This window comes from Metopolophium dirhodum, chromosome 9 (assembly GCF_019925205.1).
Source record: "Metopolophium dirhodum isolate CAU chromosome 9, ASM1992520v1, whole genome shotgun sequence".
NCBI lineage: Eukaryota > Metazoa > Arthropoda > Insecta > Hemiptera > Aphididae > Metopolophium > Metopolophium dirhodum.
The window spans coordinates 17,897,963-17,910,737 of NC_083568.1; the positions used below are offsets into that span (position 1 = coordinate 17,897,963).

The 12,775-nt window shown below is 27.6% G+C and overlaps 1 protein-coding gene across 6 annotated transcripts; it reads left to right on the forward strand.

The window, feature by feature from the left end:
- The first annotated feature begins 2,325 nt into the window (after positions 1–2,325).
- LOC132951756 (probable methylthioribulose-1-phosphate dehydratase) lies at positions 2,326–12,201 on the forward strand. 6 transcript variants are annotated; one of them, XM_061023686.1, is made up of 12 exons: positions 2,326–2,470; positions 2,532–2,632; positions 4,548–4,844; positions 4,919–5,049; positions 9,074–9,153; positions 9,300–9,366; positions 10,126–10,218; positions 11,014–11,123; positions 11,351–11,511; positions 11,569–11,675; positions 11,736–11,938; positions 12,002–12,201. In XM_061023686.1, the coding sequence occupies exons 3-12, from the start codon at positions 4,556–4,558 to the stop codon at positions 12,060–12,062; spliced, it is 1,302 nt and encodes a 433-aa protein (XP_060879669.1). In that variant the 5' UTR covers positions 2,326–2,470; positions 2,532–2,632; positions 4,548–4,555; the 3' UTR covers positions 12,063–12,201. The 6 variants fall into 6 exon arrangements, with proteins under 6 accessions (XP_060879669.1, XP_060879667.1, XP_060879671.1 ...); XM_061023688.1 differs by having other exon boundaries at positions 2,344–2,632; positions 4,548–4,643; positions 4,710–4,844; XM_061023687.1 differs by lacking the exons at positions 2,326–2,470; positions 2,532–2,632 and adding an exon at positions 3,208–3,235 and having other exon boundaries at positions 4,548–4,643; positions 4,710–4,844.
- The last annotated feature ends 574 nt before the right edge of the window (positions 12,202–12,775 follow it).

Here is a 12,775-nt window from a genome sequence, read left to right on the forward strand (position 1 = left end):
ATAAAGGTTCAAATAATTGTTAGTATAGTACATTATAAAAAATTAACTAATGTTTAATATTATAACAAGTGTTTAAATGTTCAAGTCACACCACGTATTTTGTGGCTGCAAAATATTTTTTTACTTCACACGCAGTCTCTCTTAAATTTAGTTTAAGTGTCGTCGACCAATATCAGCTCATATTATATTAGAAATACAAAATTAATAGTTACAGTAAATTATAAAAAAATATTACGAAATGTACTATACTTATATTATGATTGTATTAGTTGCAAACTCTTGAATTAGGAGTTATATGATTGAGGATTTAATTAATTTCCTAAAAGGAAATTTTTCAAGGTTGCCTTAATAGGTCGAGAGACCGTAGTTAAAGTGGCGTCCACCAATAAAGTACAAGAAAATAAATCGATCAATTCAAAAATAGTATGTACTTATATGGCTATATCATATTATTTTATAAAAGTCTGATTGTGTTAATCACAGTATTGTGCAAATGATATCGGCTTTTGTTTTCCCAACCTAATTATACAATATACTGACAATTAATGATACTTATCGGCTATTACAAAAATTATAAAAAAAGAGACTATGACTTGATTTATAAATTTATCTTATAACCAGTTTTTAATTTAGTAATTTAAAGACTATAATCATCAACAAAATGTGTAGTGTAGTTATGATAAATAGTTCAATAACATTCCTTAACATGCGTATTACTCTTATTATAAAATATTATACAAGTATAGCTTAAAATATTTGGTGTATTATTTTATTAAATATTATTATGATATAAAAGTGTATAAAAATATTATTAAACGAATATTATATAATATTATATTTATTTATATATATATGGTTATAGAATTATTGATACCTATGTCAAAATATATTGTTTAACATTTAAAATTATAAAATGTACAAAATAGTAAATAAGTGTTATAACTTATAAGACTTATGTATTTAGTTGTACGACGCTTTTTTTTCCGAATACCACTGGTAATACTTATTATACAGTTATAATGAATGTGATCTAATGACCATTTATATTTTATTATTTGTGAATTCTGATTTCTGAGAGACAAGAGTAAATACTAAATACACTGTATACGCAAAATACTGAAACGTATATTTATAATTTATAATATAATGTTTTATATTATTAGTAATAAACTAATAACATTATTGTGTTATCGCAACAGTAAATAATTATGGAATTTACCCACATTACCACGTGGGCACGAGGCACGAATTGTCGAATTCTGTTAAACTATTATAATTCTTAGAAATATAATCGACCGGTTGTGTTGACAATTGTCATTGCAACTCGTAAGGAATTCCATACAACATTTACTGCAGCAGAGCAGTATCGCAGTGCAGCCCTTACTAATTGTAATTTGTAAAAGAGAATATTTTATCTAATAAGACTATTAATTACGTAGAATCTGTTCCATGATTTCACTATTTCAGGAAATTATTCTATAGATATCGCAGTGCTCGCACTATTATGAATTTTATCTTATTATATTTTAATTTTTAATTAATAATGATCAAATTGTGAAATTTGTGATCAACATTCATCGTTCAATCAACAATGAAAATAAGCCGTTGACGATTAGGCCTTCCTTGAAGTCAGTAAATATCGGGGTTGGGTGCCCAACTGATCGGAATTCCCAACCACCCCGGTACTCGGTAGTTGTGTCACTGAATTCACTCTAAACCTAACAAATAAAAACTGGTTTGGTTTAACGCAAATTTTCCATTTTGCACGTGGTTCGGGGTCTCGGGAAGTGAAAACAAATAAGTGTGCAGAATGACGATTCTCTTGATCAATATTATACATTTTAAACGACAAAATTAATATAAATAATCAACAGATACCCACGTCCCACAATATACCTATCGATAGTTTACAACAGCTATACAGTAGTTGGTTGGGTTTTAGCGTGGGCTATGAATTTTCTAAGATCGAGTAGAAAAAATAATTCGTTTTAAAAATCAATACGTGATAATATAAACGATATTTGTTACAGACATCTTGGAGGAGGGTCCAAATTGCGTTTGTACGACGCCGCAGGTAAGCAGTTTACAATACTAATTGAGCCTTGACTAATAAAAAACTAAATATTACTGAAAGAGTTTTGAAGACTAAATTAAAGAATTAACATATTATTATATTATGTATTATGTATACCCACCATCATCCATATTATTTAAATTTAAAAGTTAATTTTACAATCAATGTATCGAGTTGTCAACAGTGATAGGGAAATATTTTTTTGATTAAAGTAACAGCCTGACTATTTTTGTTAAGAAAACAATAATTTTCAAATTCCCATCTCACAAGTTATTTTGTACATTTGTATTTTTCTCTGTTTATTCATTTGCTGTTTGCGTGAGTTTTTACTTTTTTCTAGGTATTCTGAATTGTTGAGGTTGTGGTGTGAGTTCTGAGTCGTGACTCGTCTAAGTTGTACGTTTCGTACTGAGATTGTGAATTATCATCTACAGTGTTTAATTAGTTATGTTTAAAGTATTCAGATGCTCTACCGTTTGCCGTAAACAAAACGTAATCTAAACAGTTGATATAAAATCCATACAAATCGTCCACTCGTCGCATTCTAACATTTCATCTGTATGTATAAACTTTGTCAGTTTTTAAATTATTTGTATTCATGTTGTATGTTAATATTTATATTATTTAATGATTTTATCCGGTGGCACTGGGAAGTTTTATTGTGCAAATTTGATTTGTTGGTTTACACCTATAATGCATATTGCATAGGTTCGTTCCATATTAGAATACTTAGGTCGATGATTAAGTTGGTTACCTAACACTGCAACTAAAATTTGGAAGATAAAATCAAGTACAAAATAGATTGGTCAGCCTTGCAGGATTCATTTAAGGTATCGTGCACCCTCCCCGTGACTCAACCATATCTAACCTAACCTTAGAGTTTTGTTACAGGCTATATTTGGGGACTTATAGGTCGCTATAAAGATGGCCCACTTCTTATAGAACAACTTAGCATCCTTCAAGTACCCGATAGAACAAAACATTGCATTACATTTTTTTATTTGCTGTTGGGTCAAACAGAAAAAAGCATCTTTAAGAGGACGCTACACAGATATTTGCTGGCTTACAAGTGCGTAACATAGCAAGTTTACGCTCAGCAGATCACATTTAACTCTGTTAGTTTAAAAATTAGAGTGAATCGATCTATTATGAAACTTGATGGTAAGAACATTTTTTGTGTTTGTATGATAGATTTTTACAATAATTCAATTTGTAAGTGATTTGTTGGCATTTTTAATTTACGCTTTATATTACACGCATAACTCACTAAAAAATTGAACTACCTATTGTAAAAAGCCCACATACAAATAGATAATATTTTTAACATCATGTTTCATAATGAGTTGATGATTCGCTCTAATTTTTAAACTAAAGAAGCTTAATGTGGTCTGCTGAACGTAAATTTTCCATATTATGCACTTGTAAAACGAAGACAACAAATGTCCGTGTAGCGTCCTGTTATCAGAATAATAAATGGAAGTGTTTCTCATTAGTACGCATATTTTGTTCATAATCTATGTTATCTTTCTGTATATTTTATGCAAGTAACTAACAGCTGCTCAGCGATAAAATCTAAAATCTCAGGATGTTCAGTGCACTGTTTGTTTTCTCTGGCCCACGCGCAACCTAGACAAAACGCATTTACGCAGAATAATTTTTTATGTTTTTGAGTAGTCTTTGAGTAAAGTCATCCATTATGAAAACCCTTTCAAAAAACGATAGAGAATAATATTTTTGAGGGTATGACATATCGCTTTGTCTAAATATAGTCTCAAAATAATTAAAACATTATTTAAATGTACAAAAATTTTTTTATTTTAATAGTCAAATAACAATAAAATTTAAAACCGATGTAATGAACCCTCAACAAATATTATCCTCAATAATTTTTGTAATAAGTAATTTTATTCTTAAGATTAATCAAAAACATTTAAAAATGATTCGTCGTAAATGGGTTTTGTCTATGTTGAGCGTGGGCTAGAGAGAAGAAGCAGTGCGCTGACATCCTCGTTAAGTATAAACAAACATTTAGAGAAGGTATTAAGAAGTATTAATTAGGTATTGTAAAAACTGCAATATTGTTGTTCTTTATTACGTGATTAATTGTAGTAGTAGTATTGAGTTAAAGTGAAAATTTTTTTAAAAATTTTAAAAATTTATTTTATCACTAAGAATTTTAACTTAAACTTAGTAATTTATATTATGCTAAAAAATTTAACAGTGCTCCTTATTTATTTCAACTCTAATAGTCATCATGGTCATCAAAACATTAAACATTGACTATAAATAAAAAATGTCATAAATAGGTATAAAATAAATACAATCATCTACCTATTAAAAAAAAAGAAATGTATATGTTTATAAAAAATATTCCACTGATTAAAAATGTTACATGCTTATCCTATAGACATACTTACTTTATTGGTGCAATTTTATCTCTTTTTGTTATAACCATATAGTTTTTATTACCTAGATAAAATCATGAAAAAGGCGGAAGATTTGAAGAAGAGCCGATATGGTCGTATATCAAATAAAAGAAGATATAATGAAGAGCTCGACTTGTCATTGGGTGAGTCATACCGCAAAATAAATTTTATATTGACCAAAAAAAGCAATGGAAAATCCTCTCCAACAGCGGCAATTAATAACATGAGTAATGGCAAAAGAAATATATTTAATGTTGGTGACATGGTATGGGCTAAGACAGGGAAGTATCCAGTATGGCCAGGAATTGTTATTACAGACCCAGAAACAAATAAGTTTTCTAAAAGTATGTTAAAATAAAGTATTTATTTGAATAAAAAGTTTTAATTTTAATTAATTTTTGTCGTATTTAAATTTTAGATGAGAATATGGTACCCATGTTGCACATATATTACTGTAATGACGCTTATAAAAGAAATTGGATTAAAATGAAACAAATATCAAAATTCTCTGGCAAAGAGGAAATACTAACCGAAATTCCCAAAATTACTGTAAGTAAAAACTGGTAACATTAATACTTTATTATTACTATTAGCAACTAACAATTTGCAATTTTGAATATGATTACTACCTATGCTTAGGGTGCAGTTATAATATAATCAAAAAATTATGTTAATATTTTTATTTATAAAATAATTATTATTGTGGTAGTGGTAATACCACAACATTCTGTATTAAAAATCTGAAAAGCTTTAAATGAAAGCTAAATTAACTATGTTAAGATTTCTGCAGGTTCAGCACTAAAAATAAAATCATACAAAATCTTTTGCTCCAGTCTGCCATTGTTTTTAAAGAAGCAACTGCGGGTAATAGTGTTCTACATACAAATCTAAAATGATGGATTGTTATTTTATAGTTTCGTTGTATTAGGTTAGATTATATTTGTATGTTTAAAAACGAATATATAACTGTATGGAGCTTATAGACTTGGAATCTACTGTACCGATTGGCAATACATTTTGCACACATATTCATTAAGACGGTGAGTGTTATTTCATATTTGCTTTGAGTTTTAACTCACTCATAAATTTAGTTTTGACTCATTAAAGTCAAATAATTTCTTTGTTATTTAATATTCGGTGTATGATGTTCTAGATTTATCTTAACTTTTCTGTTGCCCGGAATAAAAATTGTAATTCGCAGCAGTATATTATCAGGTAGGCAATCTACCTGCGGTAGATCGCGGACCCCGTGCTGTTTGTACATAAGTGTATGATTTAACTCTAAAGTATCAAAATTATACCAAGTTTGTCGTTTTTACTTAATTCCACATACGGTGGATTAATATAATCAATTAATACAAAAGCCTAACCTAACCGTACTAAAATTCGATGAATAAAAAAAAACCAAATTTAATCCTTTTTAAATTAGCCTATCTTCTTCCCTGAGGTCTAATCTACACACAAACATTTTTTTTTATGTACATATTTTGACAAAAAATAATAATACAAATCATCAAACATGCCCTATTAACTAATAGCAACCAATATATAATACACTATTATTATTTTTATTTTTATTTTTTTCTGGACAACCCTTATTACTTAGGGGTATGAAAAATAGATAGTAGCTGATTCTCAGACCTACTGAATATGCATATAAAATTGCATAAAAATTGTTGAATTAAATTGTTGACCATTTGCAGCATTATTTTTAACTATTTCTGTTGCTGCTCCAAACGATGTTATTTGGAAACATGAATTGAATGTTCGAATTGACTTCAGGAACAGGTTAGAATCTAGATCCGTACCGATAAGTAAACCGTGGGTGGTGTTTCAGGTGGTGTTTCAATTTCCGGTAGTTGCACTTTTCCTGACGCGCAACACATACCGGCTGGCTCATTTTTGAACTTAAGCGCATTATAATGCGGACATTCCTTGTCCATAGCACCAATTTCTACTTTCGAATGAGCGTAATATTTAATATCTGGCCCATACTCGAATGCTAGACGTAGGAATGAATTGGATGTAAATGCTCTATGTACTTGATACCAATGGTATCAATTTCACTTTACCATTTGCGCAACACAATCCATTGGCTTCGTTTTTGTATTTTAAAGCCTTACAATATGAGCAAACCGAGTTCATAGAACCAATAACAACACAGTGGTAGGTACTGTAGTCAATTGACACATCGTAACTGAAAGCAGCTCGATTCAAACTTGCGCGATTATTAGTTGAATGTCGCGCTCGCGCTTCACGCGTTTGTGATATCCGAATTATTTCACATTCTTTTCGGTCGTCACGTTCTTGTGCACTTTGGTTAGATCGGTAATTACCTTCGTTTGTAGCATTTCAGGTTTTTCTACCTAAATTGCTTCGTTGTATAGGAGGCATATCAAATATAAATTATTGTGTCACATGCAATAATTAGTGATCATAGGTTAGTATTATCTTAGGTAACTTAACACTGCACAAAACACAATATACAAATTTAATTTAATTTAATTCGCATTGTATATTGTTCATCTACCAAATCATTATAATTTTAATCGTTCATTAACAGAGAGCTCACAAATAATCGACCACTATAGATGATGCTCTTGATCAGTGATTACATTGCCATGGAGAAGATCAATATTATATTATCCATATTATAGTAAGGGCTGTTTTAAAACAAAAAGGGCTGTTTTTAGGGTCTTCCCAGCAATTATTCAACTTTTTCTCGCTTTAAAAACCATTCTTGGACTTCAACGAACATTAAAAAATGATTGGCCAAATTGGTCCAGGCGTGGTTGAGTTATGCGCTTACCAACACATTTTGTGATTCATTTTTATATTATAGATAAAAGAATAATATTTAATACATTTTTTGTTATTCAAATGTATTACAAAAGGCAATGTTTGTTTGTTTCTTGCTTATTGACCAATTTTGATGAACGTTTCAGAGATTGTTCTTAGATATATCGGGAATATTTTGTGGGTAATTTGAACTGCGTTTGAAAGTATACCAAGTGTTATACAATTTAAGACAAATGGATGTAGCCGTTTGAAAATGTTTGGACAATATAGGTTTTAAAAACAGAAAAATATGCAAAAAAAAATTATTTAGGATAATACGTCAAAGTTATTATAAAATATCAAAAATAGTTGTTCATATTATGTTATTATATTATAAAATTAAGATTTTAATCAAAATGTAATACTTCTAATACATTATATTAATGAAGTGAAATATTTTGGGAAATCCCGCGTGAAAATTATGTTTTAACACTCACTGCTCCAGACATATTACTATGTTCTTATATTTTATAATATTCTCATCTGCAGGTAACTGTACAACTTAAGCAAACCTAGGCTTGCATTATTATTTATTTTAAACTTTAATAATTAGATCATAATTTATTCATATGGATCTCAAAATTAAAAATTTTTATTGTATTTACTATAGCATACACAGGCTGAAGTGCATAAATAGTGTAGCAGTGAAAGGGTTAAATCTATAGTTTCATAACTTTGAACAATGCTTAGAATTTGTTTAAATGTTTAGAGGTTCTGAACTGCTTCAAGTTTGCTGTAAAATACATCTTGCTAAGGTTTTTTATTTTTTGCAAATAATTGATAATAAACCTCAAACTGTGGTGTTAAACTCCCATTTAGACATTTAATCTTCTATTAGCTGCTATAGCATGATCTTAGCCATTAAAAACTTAGGAGGTTAAATTCCAAATGTGTCTTCCATTATTATTAATCCTCCCAACATAATTGTTCTCAAACCAGTCAAGTAAAGATTGTAATCGTTCTAAGAAATCATCTCATAATTGTTCTATATCTAGGTCTTTGATTGAAACAAATGAGAGAGGTACGATAAATATTGCAAAATCAGCATAGTTTTGAAAAAAAAACCCATTTTATCTTATTTTCTTTGTTGATAAAAACAACTGTAGTCTAATGTCATAATATATTTTTTATAATATTACCGCCAATTTAAAATCACATACGGATTTTAAATTTAAACCTGGTTTTAGTTAATTTAACATATTAGATAAAAGTGATGCACAACAATTTCGTATTTCAGTATCGATAAGACTAAATTATCAAAAGTATTTCATTATTAATATCAAAAATTGATTTTATTTTTATAAGTTTTGACAGTGAATCAATGTCAATAAACGATGTCAATAATGATTTATTTTTGGCATATTATAATATTTAATAAATAATAAATAACTTTTTTTATTAGTCTATTTTTATTTTTTTATGTCCAATTGTCCTTATGTTATAGGTACATGTTATTATCTATACAGTTTATCTCAAATTTGTTCACAAAATGAGGTATACCGATACTGATTATCCCGTGAACTGAGGTATACCACTAAGACTAAAATAGCTCTGTATTTTATGTTAATTTTTTTCTGGTCCAAGTTGAGTTATACAGCTAGTTTCACATAATTCAATAAAAATATGAATTAAAAAACTATAATAAACTTAGAGCAACTGGCTGTTAATTAATGTGATCCTTTTTTCTTTGAAATATATGTATTAAAAATATATATTTTTTTTTTTATATATCCAGACTCAGATTTCTCGCAGTAAATTAAAAATCAAATGGAATCAAGCTGTGGAGGAAGCTGAATGTTTAGCAGCAATGAATAAGTAAGACATTAATCATAATGACTAATTCAGTATAAACATTGTATACTTCTTTTAATTATTAAATATTTATTATATTTATTATTTTTAAAATTTTAAAAATAAAATAATTTTATATAATGAGATGTAAATTTAAAATTATATTGCAGAGACCAGCGTATAAGTTCATTTTTTGCTAACAATTTTTTAGCATCTAATTCACAATTGATTAAAAAGGTAGGTAAACTAATGTAATTTAATCAGATAATTTATAATTGACTTGTACATTTATGAGTTTAAAGGCCTTTGATTAAAATTAACCATTTTATTATTGCATTTATTTTTTTACACACATGTTTAATTTATTACTGAACATATCTAAGACCATATTATAATTAAAATAATATTTTAATAAAAAAAAGCTTATCTAATAAAGATCAACATTTTAACTATGAACATAATTTTACATTATTAAACACAAATTATGCCAAAAAAATGAATAGGTATTAAAAAAATATTAGATGTAATGATTTAATTTCTTTTTAGATTGTAATTAAGTCATATCTAATTAATATTTGCGTATTTCATTATTTTTCAAAAATTAGTAGCTAACCATGGTAACAACTGTTTGTATCAATTAATTTGTTAACACTACACAATCTGTTAGTATGACATAAACATTGTTGCATCAATACAACTACATAAGTGTAAAATAATACTGTTATTTGTATCTTTATTTACTCTTCTAAAATATAATGTGCCCTGATGTACAAGTCCACATAACAATATGCTATTAGTTATGTGCATTATAAATGTGTTGTATGTTATACTGTATTTAATTTTAATGTATTAATAATATTTTTACAACATCAATTTACATAACTTATTAAAATATTGATCAATAATAAACCAAACTTTATTTAAAGAAATTTTAATATTATATATTAGGACAAATCATTCAGTTTAACATTTATTAATTAATGTATATTTATTTAGGCAGTATCATCCACTGAGGAAAAAGCTCCTATCAAGCAACCTTCATTGTTGGAGAAAAATGTTGGGTCTGATCACGAGCAGCAAGCATTGGTAGTAAGTCACATTTAAAATAATATCAAACATTATGTTTATCAGCAGTTACATGATTTGTTACATATATATTGGCAAAAATTATCAGAGAATTTATCTACTGTATTTTGAATAGGTAACCTAAAATAAACTCATTATTAAAAATTAATTATTCTATAGTTGATAAGATAACATTGGCACTCAATTATAATGTACATAACTCTCGTTATGTCAAATCTCAAGGGGAACTAAAAAAAGTTTCGAGATATCGAGTTTTATTATAATGGTTGGTTTGTGGGGATTTCAATTTAGTTTAAGATAACAAAAAAATTGAGACATCGACTTTCAACATAATAAGAAATTATTGCATTTAGATATTTTCTTATTCAAATTATTAGTGAAATCACATGTTTTTAGATTATTTTTTTTTACTCTTAAAATATCATCTTAAGACTAAAATTAATTATGGATTATGTTGTTGCTGATGATTTTACCCCATCAAATATATTATCTTGTGTAAGTATTAATATATCAATAATATAACAAATAATACAAATTACTGAATTAAGTTATATAATACTATCAGATTAGCTAATGTAAGATTAAATTAATTTAATAAAGTCTAATTGAAGTCAGACATTTAGTTTTTATAGGGTCTGGACATTAAAATCTTTAAGTTTTTGTCTATTTTATGGTATTTTATTTTACTATATTTGGTAAATAACGGAATCTTTTCTAATTTTCTAATAGATTGAATTTAATGAAAAAAAAGTAAAGTTCTAAAGTATAAGCTGTACATAATTGTAATTTATGTTTCAGAATGATGATTCAGAAGATCACCCTCGTAATTTAATACCCGAGCTGTGTCGACAATTTTATGCGAACGGCTGGGTCACTGGGACGGGTGGTGGAATCAGTATGAAATACAAGTACATAATTAATTATTATTATTTACATCTTAATTTTCTTTAATTTATGTTAATATAATAGTGAAACATAAATTAAAAATATTATGCTTATTAGTTATTTCTTTATGGCATGTTACAATTACATATAATTTAGATATGTATAATAAAATATAATATAATTACTAATTAGCTTAAAAAATTAATAACATTTGGAGAAATTGTACTAATAACTTTAAATGATGTATTAGCGACCAAATTTTCATCGCACCATCTGGTGTTCAAAAAGAGAGGATTCAGCCTGATGACTTATTTGTTCAAAACCTGAATGGTGAAGATATAATAATTCCAAAACCTGAAAAAAAACTTTCCAAAAGCCAGTGCACACCAATATTCATGTGTTCATTTACAGGTAAATTAGGAAATTGGAATTTTTTTTCTTTACAAATAATTTATGGAAAAAATTTAGAACGGAACGCAGGTGCTGTGATACACGTTCACTCTCAAGAAGTAGTGAAATTATGTTTATTGAACCCGGAAAGTGAAGTTAAGATAACCGGGTTGGAGATGATCAAAGTATGCAAAAATTATGAAATAGTATTTATATAGATTAAATAATTTGTAAACGTAATTTAGGGAATTTACAACGAAAAGAAAGGAAAGTTCTATGACAACGATGAAGAGCTCATTATACCAATAATTGAAAACTCAAAATATGAGAAAGACTTAGTTGATACCTTTAAAGTTGCCCTGAGGAAGTATCCTAGTACGTCCGCTGTTTTGGTCCGAAATCATGGGATGTATGTGTGGGGGAGCAATTGGAAAACCGCCAAAACCCAGTGAGTATAAATGTTTAGATGTATTAGGGCTCAGTTAACTTATTATTTTTAATTCATTTTTAGATTGGAGTGCTACGAATATCTGTTTAAAATAACAATTTTCAAGAAGATACACAATGTATAGTAAAATTGTACTTGTACATGTAGACATTAACCTATTGGAAAGCAAGCCAGCCTATTGAGTTCTTCCTCAATAATTATTTAATTATTTTCACTTATAATATAAAACGGTCTTCTTATAAAATGGTTTTTTATTCATTGTAGATCATATAATTTTTTTTAGTATATTATCATTATTACAAAATTATCAGATTTTTAGTTATTTAAAACAAAAAAAAGATTTAAACATCCAAAATATTGTGCTATTTATCTTTTAAATAATCATGCTTAAGTCTATTCACTAAATATTTACGTTTATATAGCACAGGAGTAATCTATTTCTATATAGTATATCTAAGCAATCAACATCAAGTTATTTGAATATCAGATCAGTAGGTTTGCACATACAACTTTAAAAATATGCTTTACTAAAGAATTTTATCTAGGTCCACTAGAAATTGCAATATGAAAGAGTTTTATTTATTTGCTATGGCAGTAGAAATTTTAATTTATTATTTTTGTTTCAAAGGTTTAGACCTCAACATATTTAATATGTTTATTTCATTTAGGTTATTATCACATAAGTATTGGTAACTTGGTTCCTTCTCCGCTCTTTGATACCATGCAAAAAAAAAGGTTATCACATATCAAATGTAAATATTTTACATTTTTCAACTTACACTATTTCTAGACAACTACAATTTATTTTATTATCTGAATCACGTTCATATTCATGAA

Excerpts from the sequence above, each read along its gene's own strand:
- LOC132951756 (XM_061023683.1), top strand. Across the intron at positions 5,050-9,073 it reads CCGAAATTCCCAAAATTACT|ACTCAGATTTCTCGCAGTAA; the intron begins GTAAGTAAAAAC and ends TTATATATCCAG. Across the intron at positions 9,154-9,299 it reads TGTTTAGCAGCAATGAATAA|AGACCAGCGTATAAGTTCAT; the intron begins GTAAGACATTAA and ends ATTATATTGCAG.